General features: G+C 41.1%; 1 protein-coding gene across 1 annotated transcript in view; it reads left to right on the top strand.

The window, feature by feature from the left end:
- Positions 1–21,226, top strand: part of rasa4 (RAS p21 protein activator 4) — a 48,328-nt gene that overhangs the window by 23,956 nt on the left and 3,146 nt on the right. Inside the window, exons 5-18 of the mRNA XM_056252887.1 lie at positions 240–372; positions 1,136–1,217; positions 1,311–1,445; positions 4,301–4,392; positions 9,595–9,712; positions 10,236–10,389; positions 10,608–10,672; positions 14,387–14,499; positions 14,593–14,785; positions 16,397–16,534; positions 16,815–16,959; positions 17,231–17,403; positions 19,337–19,474; positions 19,653–19,788. Coding sequence (XP_056108862.1) covers positions 240–372; positions 1,136–1,217; positions 1,311–1,445; positions 4,301–4,392; positions 9,595–9,712; positions 10,236–10,389; positions 10,608–10,672; positions 14,387–14,499; positions 14,593–14,785; positions 16,397–16,534; positions 16,815–16,959; positions 17,231–17,403; positions 19,337–19,474; positions 19,653–19,788 — 1,815 coding nt within the window. The remainder of the gene's footprint in view (positions 1–239; positions 373–1,135; positions 1,218–1,310; positions 1,446–4,300; positions 4,393–9,594; positions 9,713–10,235; positions 10,390–10,607; positions 10,673–14,386; positions 14,500–14,592; positions 14,786–16,396; positions 16,535–16,814; positions 16,960–17,230; positions 17,404–19,336; positions 19,475–19,652; positions 19,789–21,226) is intronic.

Raw genomic sequence — 21,226 nt, 5'->3', positions numbered from 1 at the left:
GAGGGACATGATCTATTCAATTTTTATCCCAACTGTGTGTGTTTGCGGATACGGGAATACAGAAGCCATAATAATACTGCTCTTAATCCTGCTCTCTCCCACTGTGCACTTGACCGTTTTAGGGTTCCTGTTCTTCAACTTAGCCCACCATAACTTGATAGCCCACTAAATTATTTATTTCAACACCAATGGAAGATATATAAATTCTCATTTTCGGCTTCTTGTCATTTTTTGTTTAGGTGTTGATGGATGGATGAACTTAACAGAGATTGACCCAGATGAGGAGGTGCAAGGGGAGATTCACCTCCAGATCTCTGCGCTGGGAGATGGAGATATCCCACGGAAACTGTGCTGCCAAGTCCTAGAGGCAAGGTGAGGAACTATGAGGAGCAGCAAATGATTTGTGACAGGAAACTCGTTATGTTTTCGTGATTAGTAGCCTATATCAATGCATTTGATCGATTCATGGATGGGAATCGTAAACAAAAAAATAAAATAAATGTAAGTTCTGGTTCCGATTCCTAAGCAATTCTGGTTCATTATCGGTTTTTAAAGTGCCCCTATTATGCTTTTTCAGATATTGCAAAATTCTTGTTTACTTTTTAATGACTTTTCAGATGGCATAAAGGCAATCCATTAGTTGATCTTACCTATATATTAAACAGCAATACAAAAAATAACGCAAAAAATGTGGTCATATATTTCATTTACTTGTTGTTTTTAAAATACTAGATGCATAATGTGCATCATGTTATGATGACAAAAAACGTTTTTGTTTTATTTTTAGACAAATCATTCATTGGTGCATTGGTGAAAGAATGCACTTGCGATAATCATTAACGCAACCAAAATTCATTTGGATAGACAATTAGTATTGACAGTGTCACAAAAATCCTTGTTCAAATATAAATGATGTGAAATATGGAACTAGATACTTCAGGATTACATGAAAATAACCTGGCTCAACAATTTGAAGTTTAAATGCTAGGACAATGTGTTCAACAAATTTTGAATTGAAAACAACATTTATTTCAGTGAATCAGACTGTTGGAATAAGGCTTTAGAGATTGTACCTTCATAAGCTAGATTTGGATTTGTGTCTAATAGCTTCATGTACTTTCGGCTTTGTTTCTAGAGATCTTGCAAAAAAGGATCGCAACGGGGCCTCTGATCCTTTTGTTAGAGTGAGGTACAATGGCAAAACCCATGAGAGTGCGGTAAGGGTCTTTCTCTGTAAGTTTCTGATTTGCTCTGCCACACAGTTAGAACTGACGGTCTGTTACTGATTTCCATGAGCCTGCTTCCTCCAGGTGGTTAAGAAGTCCTGTTACCCACGCTGGAACGAGAGTTTTGAGTTTGAGCTGGACGAGGCGCTGGCTGACAGCCTTTTGAGTGTGGAGGTGTGGGACTGGGATCTGGTCAGCAGAAACGACTTCCTTGGAAAGGTGACTGCACAGAATAGACATTAGCAAATCCTAGAGTATTTCCTCATGCTCTGAAGCTGACCTTTGTCTTAGTATAGAATAAAACACAATAAGTAAGACATATCGTGTTTAATATTAGTTTTACAAGAAAGATCAACACTCATCTGATGTACTTAACGTGGAGCACAAATTTTTAATTTTTTTTAATTGTCATACAGCTCTTTTAAGTTGTTATTCACTGATAATCTTCACCTTCAAAACTCTGAAATCTCATCATGAGTAACTTAAAGGTATAATTCACCCAAAAATGAAAATTAGTCCATGATTTACTCACCCTCAAGTCATCCTAGGTGTATATGACCTTGTTCTTTCAGACGAATACAATCGGAGTTATATAAAAAAAATGTTCTGGCTCTTCCAAGCTTTATAATGGTAGTGAATGGCTGTTTCTGTTTTGAAGTCCATAAAAGTGCATCTATCCATCATAAAAGTGCTCCACACGGCTCCGGCGGGGTAATAAAGTTCCAACATCATAAGTTGCGCTTTAGGCGCAAGCAATGGCGGATTTAGCAAATTGGGGGCCCAAGGCGAAGGTAGTATGGGGCCCCCCATCCGATCTTTAAAAGAGAACGAAAAAAGTAAAAAAAAAGGCACTTTCTGGAGAGTTTTGTGCAAAGAAATATAGAAAAAAGTAGGTCTAGCAAGTCTTATATTTCTGTAATTCACACAGATCAAAACACAAATATGCTGCCTGAATAAATTGCTAGTTGAGAAACACTGCTTTAATTAATGTTTTTATGATGAGTTTGTGAAAGGTTAACTAAACAGCATGAGCCGTCTTCCTGCTGGCCAGTAAGTTATTTGGCAAATTTCATTCATACAGATCTGTATTATGCTATAGTTTTTGATAGTGTATACATTTCTTACAGATAATCATGATGATCATTGCGTTTGTCTTACCGAATGTGATAGATTTATGCAATTACAGTTTGTCTGTAAGCTTTTTTTTTTATTAATGCCGACAGTAAAATGTTGCCAGATATTGCTGTGAAAAACAAGAAAAACAAAACAAATTAGTAATAATAATCCGAAATAAGTTCAAAGCTTGTGTTTTTGGAAATAAGATTAATATATCACTAACCCTAACATGCAACTTTCCACTTTAATAATTTCCTAAAGTGTCACATTAAATCAGAAAAACAGGTCCAGAAGACTACTGCCACCTTTCCATTAGGTGGATCTGGCAACACGGAGGCTGCACCCGCGCCCTCACTCACAACGCGCTCTCAAGCCCCGTTCACTGCGCTAGCTTCTCGCAGCAACATGAACTGCAAACACTCATATGAGGTGGTTTAAACGGCTAATTAATCATTCAGAGAACTTGACATTTTATTTTTGAATGTAAAAAAATTACAGAGGTCCGGACCTCGGTGACCTCATAGCTGGCTACGACCATGGACTTGTAACATATTGTTGTCATTGTCAGCGGGCATCACAAAAAAGTTTGTTACCTTCTGCAATTTTGCTAAAAACGTTTTGCTTTCCTCCCGCTTCCTGTTTTTCAGCACCGATTGGGTAGCTTCGCTTCATTTTTACTCTGTCTACTACTCTGTACACTCTGTCTGTCACTCTGTACACCGTCTGTCAATCACTTATTTTTCTCTGTCAGTTTTTTTTTGCGCATTACAGCCTAGTCACTTTCGCACGCAGAAAGTGAGATAATTGAATAGTCCAATGTAGTGAGGTGAGGGGGGGCCCTTCTGTCTGCGACACTAATGATTTGATGCCTTTTTTTCGCAAATGTTTTTTTAGAAATATATAATTTGCGAACCCCCCCCCCCCCCCCCCCCCCAAAAAAAAACAACTTAAGCATAATTTAATGGGGCATTTTGAGGGGCCCTAGGTAGCTCGGGGCCCAAGGCAATTGCCGACCTTTGCCTAATGGTTAAGTCCGCCCCTGGGCGCAAGTAGATTGCGTTTGGCCGGGAGCTAGAACTTTACTTTGAATATTTTTCTTACACAAACGCATCGCCCCGGAGCCGTGTGGAGCACTTTTATGATGGATAGATGCACTTTTGGGGACTTCAAAACAGAAACAGCCATTCACGGCCATTATAAAGCTTGGAAGAGCCAGGACATTTTTTAAAATAACTCTTGATTGTATTCGTCTGAAAGAACAATTTCATTTACACCTACGTTGACTTGAGGGTGAGTAAATCATGGGTTATTTAAATTTTTGGGTGAACTATCCCTTTAAATGACAAGATAATTTGATATTTTTACATTGTAATAAAAAAGAGGTTTTCGACCAATAAGCGCACAGCAGGTTAGATTAATATAGAGTTATTTTATATACAAGGGCCATGAGAGTGAGAGTTCCCATTCGAAAGGGAACCAAACATATGGAGCTGGTTATGTTGTGCAAATGTCAAAATGTATTAGCTTACAAATCATTTACTATGGTAAAAAGTGTTTTGAGGTCATAATATAATATTGTGCAAGCAACCGCATGAAAATACGTCTTTGTTCATTGATAATCTGCCCCGTAATCATAATTTTGTATGAAAAGACCTAAAAGCACTTGCTGTTTTACTGCCTTTAGTGTTCATTTCAGGTGGAAACTGCAGTGATTTGTATGTATTTATTTATTTCATTTTTTTTTTAACTTATCAATTCAGCATATCCCAAAGTTAACAAAATAATTCAAGCATAGTCACTGTTTCATAACATTGCGTCTGTGCCTGTTTGACAGCTGTTCACTGTGACATTGCCTTTGTCACCCAATAATAAATGTTCCAATTGCTGTGTTTAGCTTCGGTTGCTTTGACAGCTAATTGTCATGGCGATTGATGTATGCGGCCTCTGTTTTCCTTCAGGTCCTGTTCAACATCAACAAGCTTCAGTCTGCCCAGCAAGAGGAGGGCTGGTTTCGCCTAGGGCCTGACAAATCTAAACACAGTGAATATGAGTGAGTGTATTTTGAATTGTGGCAAATATGCACACCACCTAAGCAAAACCTTAAACTTTGGTTGCCACAGCAACAAGTTTTCACCTTTAACGGTTGCCTGTGGAAGAGAACATTAAGCAAATGGAACAAGGACAATAAAATACAAGGGGAAAAAGTGCAACTTTCCCTAGTCTGTTCCTGGGAATTAGTCTGAGCTAACATTGGAGGATTGCTACGCACTCTTCCCTCAGGCTCTCACAGCATTACGCTTGTGTGTTCTGGTCCATGTGTTGACAGGAAGTTCTAATCCTTTCCCTGGCTAAATCCTGGGATTTTTTCTGTTCATTCGCTCTGTCACCCCCTCCACCCGGGCCTCCTCTCCACCCATAAGAGATCATTTGGCCACGTGGATTGACAGTGGGGATTATATCTCAAGCTGGCAGGAGGAGTGGGATGGAAAGGCTTATGTAAAAACTCCAGTACGGGGGATTCGGTTGGGTGATGATGACAAAAGCTATGCGTCATCTGAGAGCTTGTAGGTAGATTAAGGCAAGGAAGTGTTTTCGGGTACACGGCGTGTCAGTGTGACAGACTTGTGTCCACATGGGCAAAGGAGTCATTGACATTCGTTCAGTCGTTCATTTATTTATACACTTGACTTGATTGAATTTACTGTCCAAATCCTTCGATGAGTCATGTAGTTCAAGCTCCACATCTACACGGATATATGGATCAGGCTTGAGCACCTTTTACACAGTGTTATGTAGACAAGGTGTAATATTGTGTAAATGTTGGAGGCAGATAAAGGAAAACGTTTTCAGCATTGCAGCGTCACAAGTACAGTCTTTTTTTTAATATTGCTAAAAATTGTTGGACCGTTCCATAATCGTATCTTCTTAAAGGCCAAAGGATTGTATTTAGGGCATACATGGACTGACTATCAATGATTTCCGGATTAACCCTCATGTACTGCCGAGATGGACTTGTTTGGGGCCACAGATTGACTTCGTTGTCCTTAAAGGAGTAGTTCACTTTTAAAAAAAACTTTTGCTGATAATTTACTCACCCCCATGTCATCCAAGATGTCCATGTCTTTCTTTCTTCAGTCGAAAAGAAATTAAGGTTTTTGATGAAAACATTCCAGGATTTTTCTCCATATAATGCACTTTACTGGGCACCAAACGGTTCAAGGTCCAAAAGACAGTTTCAGTGCAAACTGCAAACTGTTCAAAGGGCTTTAAACGATTCCAGACGATGAATAAGGGTCTTATCAAGCGAAACGTTAGCTCATTTAAAAAATAAATAACAAAGTTTAAGTTTTATAAGCTCAAATGCCCACCTTGCTCTGTTCTGTGTGACTCTCCTGTTCGAACTCGTTCATCAAAATGAACAAATCTTTTTCCGAGTCAATTCGTTCATTTCGTTCGTTAAATGAATCAAATGACTCGAAAAAAGATTCGTTCATTTTGATGAACGAGTTCGAACAGGAGAGTCACACAGAACAGAGCAAGGCGGGCATTTGAGCTTATAAAACTTAAACTTTGTTATTTAAATGAGCGATCGTTTCGCTTGATAAGACCCTTATTCATCGTCTGGAATCGTTTAAAGCCCTTTGAACAGTTTGCAGTTTGCACTGAAACTGTCTTTTGGACCTTGGACAGTTTGGTGCCCAGTAAAGTGCATTATATGGAGAAAAATCCTGGAATGTTTTCATCAAAAATCTTAATTTCTTTTCGACTGAAGAAAGAAAGACATGGACATCTTGGATGACATGGGGGTGAGTAAATTATCAGCAAAAGTTTTTTTAAAAGTGAACTACTCCTTTAAGTTTGGGGGTCCCATGCAGGGATTTTAAGTGTAAAAATAACAGTACTTATTCCAAAATTATAGGGTTGGTTTTACCTAAAAAATGAGAATTCATCATGTACTCCCCCTCATGTCGTTCCAAACCTGTTTGACTTTTTTTCTTCCTTGGAACATAAAATGTATAAAAAACATTTTGAAGAATGTTAGTAACCAAAGATTTGTGGTTCCCATATTTACATTATATTTTTTGACCAGTAGAAGTCAAAACTAACGTTCTTTTAAATATCTCCTTTATGTTCCAAAGAAGAAAGAAAGTCATACACGATTGGAACAACATGAGTGTGAGTAAATGATGACATTTTCATTTTTGAGTGGACTATCACTTTAACCTCTTTTTTTTTTCTCTGCAAACTCTTGTAATTTGTCATTTAATCCTTTTACCTAATCTAAACCAATTTGACAGATATTATTAAGCCACTAAACCAAAAGTAATGTAACACATTCCATGTACTGTTGATTAATTTGACTTAATATGAAAGATTAGGAAAAGTTTTTGAGTTTTAATACTTCAAAGTTAAGTTGTTCGGGCTATTCAAAGGACCTTGGGCTCTCTAAGACCTCAAACAGAACATGCAGGTTAATTTAGTAAAAGTCTTTTATCAAAATGCTTTACAGTGGCATACATGATGGTAAAAATGTGTCTATGCATTGTGAATCTAATTTGACAATGACAATTCATTGCAAAACGCATCAATTACCAGAAATCAAAAATGGAGCTAAATCTACACTGCCATTCAAAAGTTTGGGTTTGGTAAGATTTTGTTTGTTTGTTTGTTTTCTTATGCTCACCTAGGCTGCATGTATTTGATCAAAAATACAATAAAACCGTAATATTGTGAAATAGTATCACAGTTTAAAATAACTGTTTTATTACATGTGATTATATTTTATGTAAATATTCTAAACTATATTATATAATAGGTTATCGCAATTTTATTTTCAAAATTGGCAGATTTCGCCTGCCTTAAATATGCTGATGCACAACCATCTGTTCCTTCTAAACAGTTTTTGCTTTTTTTTCTACTCTGACCAGATTTAAAAAAAACAAGATGGGAATTAAAATGTCACGGCCAATCCTGAACAAAGGATTATTTGACTCTAGGTTTTTGCCCACATGCATTAAAAAAGCACTGTTTGATAATCATCTCGGAGTAATCATGTCCCTATATATATTTGCATCATCTGAGATATTGTTATGAACTTATTTTTATATTTCGTGAGGATACCCCAGAAGTAATTAGTGATTTTTCTGTAAGAATTTTGTTGTTTTTTATTTCATTCTGATGTCATCCTGATGAAAAGTTTTCCATTAAGCTCCTATAATCTCTCGCTCCCCGTGGGTGATCCGCTCTCATCTCAGTGAACAAATCAAGCTGTTGTTGTTTTTGTTTATTTTCTCTTTCTCCTCTTTTCACTCCCTCACCGTCTTCTTCCTGATGGGATTTTTGACGGCCCACCATCTGTTGCCTGCTGTTCAGTGACTGGCTGTTATGGTGGCACTCGCCACACACACACACACACACACACACACACACACACACACACACACACACACACACACACACACACACACACACACACACACACACACACATATACACACATACACACACACACACACACACACACTCTCTTCCAATTCCCACCTTCCCTCGAGTATTTCCCATCTTTACAGTGAGAGAGCATGTGGCGTATGGAGTGACTGAATGTATAAGTTACATAATATTAATGCTAATATCATCTCCATTGCGAAATAATATTTAGATGTTTGGAACGCCACATGCATTGAAGTAAGTCATATCATGACAAATATATTTTTCTATATCTTTCGAAATAAAAGTTCCCACAGTTCTTCAGATCAGTGAACAGAAATGTTAGCAAAAAATGGCTCGTTTAATTCTAAGATGATTCTTAAACAAGGTAGTGCCATATTTAAATTGACAGGAATAAAAATTATGGAGTGATAAACAGAGATATCCAAATTCCCATTGTTAAAAACCTTGAACTGTAATATATCAACACAATAAACAATCATTTTGAACTTGGCTTCATCCAATGTTCAGATTATCATTCTTATTTCTTAGTGCATATTGAGTTTTTCTTTTTAGTCTTGAGTAATTCTATAATAAGATGTAACTTAGAAAGATAGTTCACCCAAAAATGTATATGTATATTTTTGGATGACCTATACCTTTAATTATGCAATTTTCTAAAATAACATCTTTTGGCCAAATTCTAACACAGCATCATATATGTATCATCCTTCATGGAGAAGTGAATCCCAGAATGCACTGCTCTGTAGAAAAATAAATCCAATGGATGAGACAAGCAAAATGTTAATTATAAATGCATTTATGAATAGTATTAAATTAACTTATTATTCATTGTAAAATTGTTTAATTGAACGCAATTCTAAAAGTATTCATAAAATATTTAAATATCTTGTTCAGTCATGAAACTATGGCGTTCTTTACATGCAATCTGCTAGCAATCATTTATTACACGGCACAAGCTGATTGGCCTCTGCTGATTCTCAGCCAATGGGATTACATGCTCAATATACATATACATGTTCCTCTGAAACCCCCCACCTCCCCTAGCTCCACCTGCCTAACATGCTAAAACACTTGTCATGAACCAAATATATTAATATTACTCCAAAATTTATTAATTAAACTGATTATTTAACTGCTACCTAATATTAGTATGTAATATGTTGAGTATTTTACCATTACCTCATCATCATACAGTTAGTGTCTATTGAAATCAGTTGAGTTGTGTATAGATAAAACTGTGGATTGTTTTATTTGTGTAGTTATTCTGCTTATTGAGTGTTTCAGATCAGTCATTTATTAGTTTAAGACCATTCGGATGCTGCCTACGTGAACAGTAGGGTTTGCGAGTAGAGCTTGTATAGATTGTACAGCTGTAGCCGAGAGCCATTTTTACTTCATCCATTTCTGAAGCCAAATTGTCTCTAAATGCTTGCCTCAATATTGTTTTTCAGTTGGGTTGCCAAGGTGTCCTCATTTTCTGTTCCATCATGACAGAGTTAGAAAACACAGCCACCCACATTTACAGTAATAACATTTACTGTTTGTCTTTTTACGTATCGCTGAACAGAACAGGGTCCTTAATGGAGTCATTCTGCCTAATATTGTTTGTCTCCCACGCTGTGCTTTACTTCCTGGAAAGGTTTCACTGTGTTTTCTTCCTTATGAGTAATGTTTTCTTATGTGAAACTACAGGTTATGGGCATTTTATGGGTAAAATCACATTTTAATTGGAAAAAGGAAGAGCTGTACAGTATGTCAGAAACCTAATATAGTATTATTGCGTTTCTCGATTCTTTCCTAGAGGAACTCTGGGTTCTCTCCGGCTTCAGCTACGGCTTCGAGACGAGGTTGTGTTGCCATCCAGCCATTACAAGCCACTCACAGAGCTACTCAGCCAGTCGGTCGGCTCTCAGCTCAACGTGAGTCTGGTGCCATTTGGACTGAGCCTTATCTCAGGGAATATGCCTGTGCATTATCTCTTGAATTCACATGGCATATTCCTCGTAACAAGATAACAAGACATAATTCGGTGTATGGATTGCGAAATGCAGCACTCGCTGTTATCTGATCTCATTTGTATGCATGTGATGGATACTCTACTCATGCCTGCAAATGTTAAAGAGACAGGTCACCTAAAAAAAATTCTCACATCATTTACTCATCCTTACAGTGTGTTGTTTCAAACCAGTATGATAATATTCTATAAAATGTTCTCTTTTTCCGTATGTTTTGTGTTCCAAAGGCATACAGGGTATAAAGAAGAGGGTGAATAAATGATGACAGAATATTCTATTTTGAGTAAAATGATGTTGCAAATTAAAACAAACACTAAAGCATGTTCACTATGATAAAAGGGTTATTGTTTTAGCTCACAGTGGTGTATATATTTAAAGCTCATTTAAGCATAACCTCATTTGACTGAAATGACTGTGTTAATTGTAGGGAAACTGGCCTGATTTCATCATGCTGATTGATGAGACCACTACAGCTGAGAGCAGACAGGAAGTGGCTAATAATCTGGTGAAGCTGTTTTTGGGTCAAGGGCTTGTCAAGGAGTTCTTGGATGTTCTGTTCAAACTGGAGCTGGATAAGACTAGTAAGCAAATAAGAAACATATACACACATATATATATATATATATATGTGTGTGTGTATATACACACATATATATATATATATATATATATATATATATATAATTATCTGCTTATTTTGAATTATTTTGGTTACACCTGTATTAGCAAAAACCTTTCTACATCTTATGTGCACTGTGATGCCAATTGATGGTATGATGTTGTTGTTGTTGTCTTTCAGCTGAACCCAACACACTGTTCCGCAGTAACTCATTAGCATCCAAGTCTATGGAATCATTTTTGAAGGTAAATATACTTATAATATACTGTCACAGAATGGGCAAGACAAAAAGGTGTGAGGACTCAAGTGCAGGAGAAAATGATACTTTAATAATAAAATAAACAAACACAAAGCAAAACACAATGAATAAAAATAAAACAACAACTGAACCTGAACAGAGGATCACGGGGAACGGGAGACATTAGACAACGATCCGACAAAGACTGCAAACGAGAGGAGATTTAAGAAGGGAACAAATCAAGAGGGGACAGGTGGAAGAACTCAAACAATAATCAGGTAACGAGGGGGAGGGATCAGACAACAACAAGAGCACATGGCCCAAAATAACAAAACACCAATGTGCAACACAAGACAGGACAGGCATGTGACATTACCCCCTCCCTACGGAGCGGCTACCAGACGCTCCATAAGACCAGGGCGGGACAGGAAGGAAACACCAGGGCGGGACGGGAGGGACAGACCGCTTATTCTTGGGAGGCCAGGGCGAAGCAGACAGTCCATCGGGCGGCCAGGGTGAAGCAGACGACCCATCGGGCGGCCAGGGTGAAGCAGACGACCCATCGGGCGGCCAGGGCGGTGAAGACCCCTCAGGCGGCCAGGGCGGTGAAGACCCCTCGAGCGGCCAGGGCGGTGAAGACCCCTCGGGCGGCCAGGGCGGTGAAGACCCCTCGGGCGGCCAGGGCGGTGAAGACCCCTCGGGCGGCCAGGGCGGTGAAGACCCCTCGGGCGACCAGGGCGGTGAAGACCCCTCGGGTGACCAGGGCAGTGACTCCGGAACAGACACTGGCACTGGCTTCGGCTCTGGAGCAGACAGTGGCACTGGCTCCGGCTCTGGAGCAGATACTGGCACCGGCTCCGGCTCTGAAGCAGACACTGGCTCCGGCTCTGGAGCAGACACTGGTTCAGGAACAGCCACCAGAACAGCAACGGCCACTAGGACAGACACAAACACAGAAACAGACGCTAACTCCGATTCCGGAACAGACACTGGCTCCAGCTCTGGAACAGGCACTGGCTCTGACTCTGGAACAGGCACTGGCTCCGGCTCTGGAACAGGCACTGGCTCCAGCTCTGGAACAGGCACTGGCTCCGGCTCCGGCTCAGGAACAAACACTGGCTCCGGCTCTGGAACAGGCACTGGCTCTGACTCTGGAACAGGCACTGGCTCCAGCTCCGGCTCAGGAACCGACACTGGCTCTGGAACAGGCACTGGCTCTGGCTCAGGAACAGTCTCCGGCTCAGGAACAGCCACCAGAACAGCAACGGCCACTAGGACAGACACAAACACAGAAACAGACGCTAACTCCGATTCAGGAACATACACTGGCTCCGGCTCTGGAACAGGCACTGGCTCCGGCTCAGGAACAAACACTGGCTCCGGCTCTGGAACAGGCACTGGCTCTGACTCTGGAACAGGCACTGGCTTCGGCTCCGGCTCAGGAACCGACACTGGCTCCGGCTCTGAAACAGGCACTGGCTCTATCTCTGGAACAGGCACTGGCTCTGAAACAGGCACTGGCTCTATCTCTGGAACAGGCACTGGCTCTGGAACAGGCAACGGCTCAGGAACAGGCTCCGGCCTTGGAACGGCAGACACTGGCTCCGGCTCGGGAATAGCATGTCCAGGATCCGCGCCAGACGTTCCAAATAGTCCATAAGTGCCTTGGCGGCCACACAAATGGGCATCTCCTGATCTGTCTCAGACTGGGCAGACGGGACGTGCACAGTTTCTGACTGGGCAGACGGAGCGTGAACTGTCTCAGACTGGGCAGACGTTACCTGAACAGTCTCTGACTGGGCAGACGTGACGTGAACAGTCTCTGGCTGGGCAGACGTGACGTGAACAGTCTCTGGCTGAGCAGACGTGACGTGAACAGTCTCTGGCTGGGCAGACGGAACGTGAACAGTCTCTGGCTGGGCAGACGTGACGTGAACGGGCAGACGTGACGTGAACAGTCTCTGGCTGGGCAGACGTGACGTGAACAGTCTCTGGCTGGGCAGACGTGACGTGAACAATCTCTGGCTGGGCAGACGGAACGTGAACAGTCTCTGGCTGAGCAGACGTGACGTGAACAGTCTCTGGCTGGGCAGACGTGACGTGAACAGTCTCTGGCTGAGCAGACGTGACGTGAACAGTCTCTGGCTGGGCAGACGTGACGTAAACAGTCTCTGGCTGGGCAGACGTGACATGAACAGTCTCTGGCTGGGCAGACGTGACGTGAACAGTCTCTGGCTGGGCAGACGTGACGTGAACAGTCTCTGGCTGGGCAGACGTGACGTGAACAGTCTCTGGCTGGGCAGACGTGACGTGAACAGTCTCTGGCTGGGCAGACGTGACGTGAACAGTCTCTGGCTGGGCAGACGGAACGTGAACAGTCTCTGGCTGAGCAGACGTGACGTGAACAGTCTCTGGCTGGGCAGACGGAACGTGAACAGTCTCTGGCTGAGCAGACGTGACGTGAACAGTCTCTGGCTGGGCAGACGTGACGTGAACAGTCTCTGGCTGGGCAGACGGAACGTGAACAGTCTCTGGCTGAGCAGACGTGACGTGAACAGTCTCTGGCTGGGCAGACGGAACGTGAACAGTCTCTGGCTGGGCAGACGTGACGTGAACAGTCTCTGGCTGGGCAGACGTGACGTGAACAGTCTCTGGCTGAGCAGACGGAACGTGAACAGTCTCTGGCTGGGCAGACGTGACGTGAACAGTCTCTGGCTGGGCAGACGTGACGTGAACAGTCTCTGGCTGGGCAGACGTGACGTGAACAGTCTCTGGCTGGGCAGACGTGACGTGAACAGTCTCTGGCTGGGCAGACGTGACGTGAACAGTCTCTGGCTGGGCAGACGTGACGTGAACAGTCTCTGGCTGGGCAGACGTGACGTGAACAGTCTCTGACTGGGCAGACGTGACGTGAACAGTCTCTGGCTGGGCAGACGTGACATGAACAATCTCTGGCTGGGCAGACGGAACGTGAACAGTCTCTGGCTGGGCAGACGTGACGTGAACAGTCTCTGGCTGGGCAGACGTGACGTGAACAGTCTCTGGCTTAGCCCCTCTTCTCCGCTGAGTCCCCATTAGGTCGGATCGTTATGTCACGGAATGGGCAAGACAAAAAGGTGTGAGGACTCAAGTGCAGTGAATATACTGTATACTGTAAATACCACTTTTTTAAACTTTAAAAATATATATGTTTGTGTATCCCAAATTAGGCTCATTATTTTGTATTTTAAGTTAAATTTGGGAACATTTAGAATTGTGTGCAAAACAGTCCCACGCCCTATTCAGGCCCTGTTATATGGCAAAAACCGAGACTGTTCCCGGAAAACAAGGAAGTCTGGTCACCCTAATTTGTGTTGCATGTGTTCAGAAATCTTTTAATTAAGTGAATATGAAAGCCAGACTTTTGACTTGCAGCATAAAGTTTGATCCTCATTATTTATTCTAGCCAAGAACTGCCCACTTAGATAGAAAGGGACCATCTTACATTTAGAGAAAAGATTGCAAAGACACACATAAACATATTGTTGAATAAATATTCAAGACCAGAATCAAGACCAGGAACATGCATTGAGAAATAAAATAGGGTTAATTTGGATTTATTGTTCAATTGAACTTTATTGTTACATTTAACCAGCTTAAACCTCCTGCTGTTTTATTAGATTTTATTCCAGTTTTCATGATTTGATTATGTGCAATATTGTCTTCATTTTTCTCACTGCAGGTGGCTGGGATGCAGTATCTGCACAGGCTTCTGGGCCCCATAATAAACCGAATATTTGAAGAAAAGAAATATGTGGAACTGGACCCCAGTAAAGTAGAACTGAAAGAGGCAGGGTAAGACAACTTTGACTAATGGTTACATTTGACATTTTTATGGTTCAAAAAGTAAATTTCTCCGAATTTTTCCTGGGTCTTCTGGTATTACAGGTGTGCAGGTTTGCACCGTCAGCAGACTGAGTCTGATATTATTCAGCAGAGCTCCAGCCTCCTGCAGTCGTACCTGTCTGAGCTGCTCACCTCCATCCTGCAGTCGGCCTCCTACTGCCCGCTGCTCATCTGCCAGGCTTTCCATCAACTCTACCTCAGAGTGCAGAAACGCTTCCCTGACCCAGAGTACCGGGTCAGTGATATTCATTTTTCATAAACATTATTTAGGGGTTATATACCATTATATAAGGGTCAACCGGGACATTCTGAATTCACAAGGTGTGTCCTAGTGTCCCAACAGTTAACTACAAACGTAATTATGTCCAGTTTTCATCTGTTATACCATCCAATTTTTGCCTGGTAAAAATAAAAAGTGTCCAGAAAAATCCCATAGACTTACAAGGACAGGTTCAAACTTTAGAATATCACGCAGACTCAATGGTGGACTATTTTGGACCCTTTTAAAATTAGACATTAAAGGGATAGTTCACCCAAACATAAAAAATAATGTCATCATTTGCTCAACCTTATGTCATTCCAGACCTGTATGACTGTATGACTTTCTCGCATCTGCAGAACAAAAAAGCAGATTTTTTAAAACAAATGTCTCTGTTTTGTATCCATACAATAAAAGTCAGCGGTGTCCGGTGTTGTTTTAGACCCCATTGACTTTTATTCAAAAGAGTTCAAAATATCCTCTTTTGCATTCCACATACAAAAAAAAGGCATACAGGTTTGGAAATAAGTGAATTTAGCAACAAACAGCAGTGCTGAATGAATCCACATCAGTTGAGTGAATAATTCAATGACTCACTCATGAAGACAGGCACTTGCTTCATTCCTGAATGAATCAGCCAATTTGAACAAATTGGTTGAGTGAATAATTCAATGACTCACTCATGAAGACAGGCACTTGCTTCATTCCTGAGTGAATCAGCCATTTTGAACAAATCGGTTGAGTGAATAATTCAATGACTCACTCATGAAGACAGGCACTTGCTTCCTTCCTGAGTGAATCAGCCATTTTGAACAAATCGGTTGAGTGAATAATTCAATGACTCACTCATGAAGACAGGCACTTGCTTCATTCCTGAGTGAATCAGCCATTTTGAACAAATCGGTTGAGTGAATAATTCAATGACTCACTCATGAAGACAGGCACTTGCTTCCTTCCTGAGTGAATCAGCCATTTTGAACAAATCGGTTGAGTGAATAATTCAATGACTCCCTCATGAAGACAGGCACTTGCTTCATTCCTGAGTGAATCAGCCATTTTGAACAAATCGGTTGAGTGAATAATTCAATGACTCACTCATTAAGACAGGCACTTGCTTCATTCCTGAGTGAATCAGCCATTTTGAACAAATCAGTTGAAAAAAAATATTCAACTGCTGTGTCTCATTTCAAATTTCAAAATGAGACACAGCTAATGACTCGCTCATTAAGACAGCGACTTGCCGCCACCTACTGATGGTTTTAGTTTCATATTTAAAAGTATAATTACATTTTTTTTTTTTTTTTTTTTTATATTTAAAACATTGTTCTCGTAACATTTATGAATTTGTAATTGAAGTATTATGCTTTCATGCATTCAAAGATGTATTTTGTAGGATACTGGTTTCATTTGATTGGTAACAGCCCTAGTCCCTAGTGTCTTAATATTCTAATATAATTTATTAATTAAATTTAACAATTTGACAAATGATCACACATTCATTTAATTAGGTTAGAAAAATGCCATTATAAAGGTAAAACATTTAGATCATCGTTTTTTTTTATCACCTGGTTGTATATTTTTCCTCAGAAGGTGAAGTTCATTGCTGTGACCAGCTTCCTGTGTCTGCGGTTCATCTCACCTGCCATCATGTCTCCAAAATTATTTCACCTGCGTGAGAAACATGCTGATGCCCGTACGAGCCGCACACTCCTGCTACTTGCCAAAGTATGACCAGTTTTCAAGGAAACCATTGTTGTGAATACTAGTAACATATTAGCCGAAAAGAGTAGCATTGTCCAGCTGTTATATGTCTTTAACGTAACACAAATCAAGCTCAGATCCTTTCAGTTAATTGAGAATAAGGGTTTGCACTCACTGTCGCAATAACGTTAACTATTTAGGTCACAGTATAGTCGTGGATTATGACCTGCATACATTCATAGACCCAATTATGGTTAACATAATCCCTCTTTCGTCATTGTGACTTCCTCGTGTGTTTCCTCAGGCTGTGCAGACCATTGGGAATATGGACACTCTCGCATGTTGCTCTAAAGAGCCATGGATGGTCTGTTTGCAGCCAGCCATACAGCAAGGCATCACCCAGCTCAAAGACTTCATCACAAAACTGGTCAACTGCCACGAGTCAGAGGGTGAGCTGCTCTAAATTAGTCATTAGATGAAAAATTGAGTGGATCCCCATGCATGGCTGGAGACTCATTCATACCTGTCATATCTGATCAATCTTTAGATAATTAATCTCCATTTTTTTCATCTTTTTTAATTTTCTTGTTGAAGCAGCAGGTTTTATCGTGTAATAATTCACCCAAAAATGAACAGACCCTTAAGAGATGGAGCAGACAGTCAAGACCCTGATTTTATTCACTTGTCTTGCTCTCTCTCTTTGCTTTATATTTAAAACAGATCTTGAGCTTCAGACACGAATGAGCCTACAGTGTGGCACTATGGAGAAAGAAGGCTTCCTCTTACTCCACAGGACCAAGGACAAGTGTATGCCCATGACATCACCCTTTAAGAAGTACTATGTCACGCTTAGTAAAGACACTCTGTCCTACTCGCGGACGCAACACTCTAAGGTAGGAAGCGCTGATGGCTTGACTTTTAAAGGGATAGTTCACCCAAAAACGAAAATTCTGTCATTAATTACTCACCCTCACGTCGTTCCAAACCCGTAAGACTTTTGTTCATCTTCAGAACACAAATGAAGTCTTGATTAAATCTGAGAATTCTCTGTCCCTCCATTGACAGCTACGCAACTACCACTTTGACGCTTCAAAAAGTTCATAAAGAGATTGTAAAACTTATCGATATGAATTGAGCGGTTTAGTCCAAATTTTCTGAAGTCTCAATCGCTTTATATGATAAATAGATTTAATTTAGTCTTCTATTCACAAATAAACATTCATCAACTCACGCGTCCGTTGTGGTAAACAGAAGCTCAAGCATGTTCGCTTGATGTTTGAGATCCAATGAGGTTCATTCTCGTGTGTTATGCACCACATTTGAGCTTCCGCAAGAACAAATGAGGTTCATTCTCACGTGTTACGTTTTTGTGCGTCAAGCAGGTTCGGTTGAGCTTCTGTTTGTGTTCGCTGATCAATGTTTATATGTGAATTATAGAGCCCCTACAACAAGCTGTATTCCCTAAAATGGAGATTCTTTGTATCTTGGTGTGAGCAGCGCCACCTGAACCCAGTCAACTGTCCTGTTGGTTCAGTGCTGGAGTTCCTTCAAGAACGTTTTTCAACGGGTTGGACACCGGCTACACTAAAGGTATATGTGGCTGCCATTTCAGCTAGCCACATACCTTTGGATGGAGCTTCTATTGGGAGACATCCTCTGGTATCTCGGCTCTTGCGAGATGCCAGACGGCTGAGGTCTATCTGTTGGTCACAAGTTTCTTGGGACCTAGCATTGGTCCTGGGAGCAATAGCAGAAGCACCATTTGAGCCATTGGAGTCAGTCTCTGAAAAAATGCTGACTCTTAAAGTTACTCACTTACTAGTATTTGATTAAGAGAGTATGAGACTTGTCAAGTCAAGTCACCTTCATTTATAAAGCGCTTTTAACTTGTAGTAGCCAGTAGCCTCTTCCTGCGTAGACTTTGCTCCAGGTTTCAGAGCTATACTGCACCCCAGACCAGACTATGTTCCAAAAGTTTCTTCTATGGCTGGTCAGCTAGTAGTCTTGCAGGCTTTCTTCCCTCCGCCTCATGAGACACAAGAGCAAGAAAGGCTGCATTTGCTATGTGTGGTCCGTGCTTTGAGGATCTACATCCACGGCTCAGGCCAGTGGTGTAAGTCCTCTCAGCTTCTGTCTGCTTTGGTGGCCAAAATAAATGTAATGCTGTCACCAAGCAGTGAATCTTTCATTGGATCACTGACACAATCTCCCTCTCCTATGAGGCGCGCGGAATGGCTTCACCTCTAAGAGTTAGGGCCCACTCAACTAGGAGTGTTGCGTCCTCCAAAGCTCTTGCTAGGGGTGCATCCTTGCAAGATGTTTGTGCTGTCCTCCACACACACAGTCTTCATGTTTTATAGTCTGGACATGGAATCAACCCCAGGGTCTCAAGTCCTTCAGGGTTGATCCGGCCTCAGGTCGGTCTGTGCAGATACATAGCCTTGTGGGTCAGATGCTGTCCCATGTGATCACATCCACTGTTGAGGCAAAGTCACATGAGGTTTTTGTTGCGCTTTGAGGGATTTGTGTTTCCTTGTGATTTGTGTCTTCTTATCGGATAAAAAAATAGTCCGTCTCGGGTGAGTGCATACGTTTTTTAATGCTCATCTTTAGAATGAATGCGCATCTTAGCGTTTCATTCCAGCATTATTTATGCGATATCCCAAAATGCAAAAATAGGAGGACGGAAACATGGCTATGTCAGTGAAGAGCATGATTTAGATGAAATATAAGCTTATTTTGTAAAAGTGCCAAAAAAAGTCTATAGAAACACCCATATATACAGTATAAGACATGTTAAGCAGGCTCTGGTTTCTGAATCTGTAGAAGAGCTCGTCTATTTCGCTGCCAAAGATCCGGGCGGTAGAGAAGGTGGAGGAGAAGTGCTTCGGTAATGCCAACGTCATGCAGATTATCTCAAGCGAAGACTCGGGCCAGCAGGAAACCCTGTACCTCGACTGCAAAGTTAGTATTGCACTGGATTCACAAATAAAATGTGAATGTGGCTATTCATAGACACTGACTCAGATATGTTTGTTGTTGTTGAGATTGTAAGAATGGGCCCTAAAAAAACCTCAAATAGGATATTTGATGTCTCATTGTTTCATTGTTTTATACTCTTTGTCTCTCTGTGTGACTGTAGAGTGTAAATGAGTTGAATCACTGGCTGTCAGCTTTGAGGAAAGCCTGCAGTCACAACACAAACACTATGAGCTGCTATCATCCTGGCATCTATAAAGCAGACAGATGGAGCTGCTGCCATCAGAAGGAGAAATCAGGTACTGCAAATATTAGATGATGTACAAGCAAGCCAGGCTTGTGATCAGTTTGGGGTTGGTAAGATGTTTTTGAAAGAAGTCTCTTATGCTCAGTAAGGCTGCATTTTTTGATCAAAAATACAGTAGGAAAACAGTAATATTGTAAAATAATATTATAATTTAAAATAACGGTTTTCTATTTGAATATACTTTGAAATGCTATTTGTTCCTGTGATGGCAAAGCTGAATTTCCAGCATCATTACTCCAGTCTTCAGTGTCACGTGATCCTTCAGAAATCATTCTAATCCGTCCTTCGGATGAGACGTTAAACCGAGGCCCTGACTCTCTGTGGTCATTAAAAATCCCAGGATGTCTTTCGAAAGAGTAGGGGTGTAACCCCGGCATCCTGGCCAAATTTGCCCAGTGGCCTCTGTCCATCATGGCCTCCTAATCATCCCCATATATATATATACACTGATTGGCTTCATCACTCTGTCTCCTCTCCACCAGTAAGCTGGTGTGTGTTGGGCGTTCTGGCGCAATATGGCTGCCGTCGCATCATCCAAGTGGATGCTGCACATGATGCTGCACATTGGTGGTGGTTGAGGAGATTCCCCCTTCCATGTGAAGCGCTTTGAGTGCCTAGAAAAGCGCTATATAAATGTAATGAATTATTAATATGCTGATTTGCTGCTCAAGAAAACATTTCCTATTTTTAATTTCAATGTTGAAAAATCTTGTGCTGCTTAATATTTTTGTAAAAACCATGACATTCAGGATTCTCTGATGAATAAAAAGACTAAAAGAACAGGATTTATTTGAAATAGAAATCTTATAGATAGAAAGATATGACTAGAAAGATATAATAGAAAGGTGTGCACAGACCGATCTGTGTATGACATTAAAGTACCGCGAGAACAATTAGAGAGCAGGCGGCTCTGTATGCTTTCAAATCGCTACTTTGATGTCATACAAAGATCAGTCTGTGCAGCGCTGCTTCAAGTTGAACACACCTCTAGTTTCTTGGGTTTAAGTTTTGGTCTCATTAGTTCCCTTGCTTTCTGATTGTCTTGTTAGTTTCCATGGCTACTGATTATGTTTGCCACCTGTTTCTTGTTTAGTTTCTTATATATATAGGGTGCTTCTCAAACAGAAGACTGCATCTCAGGGGCTCTTTACACAAAACCATTTTCAACTAAAAAGTAAAAACGTAAAACTTTTTATGCGTTTTGGCCGTTCATTTACATGACAACAGCGTTTAGGGTGGCTAAAAAACGCAAACTTTTGAAAACGGGTTTCAAAGTGCAAGTTTTTAAAAAAACGGTCTCCGTTTAAATAATTAAAAAACACGAGTCATGGAAGTGCGTATTACATGTTCAGTCTATAGTGTTTCATCGCCATCTAATGGCCTGGCAGCAGAAAACAGCGTTTTTAATCGTTTTAGCGCGTGTGAATGGG

The sequence above is a fragment of the Rhinichthys klamathensis genome, unplaced genomic scaffold, assembly GCF_029890125.1.
Source record: "Rhinichthys klamathensis goyatoka isolate OS25496 unplaced genomic scaffold, OSU_Roscu_1.1 h1tg000099l_1, whole genome shotgun sequence".
In the NCBI taxonomy this organism is placed as follows: domain Eukaryota; kingdom Metazoa; phylum Chordata; class Actinopteri; order Cypriniformes; family Leuciscidae; genus Rhinichthys; species Rhinichthys klamathensis.
This window is presented reverse-complemented; position numbering and strand designations above follow the sequence as displayed.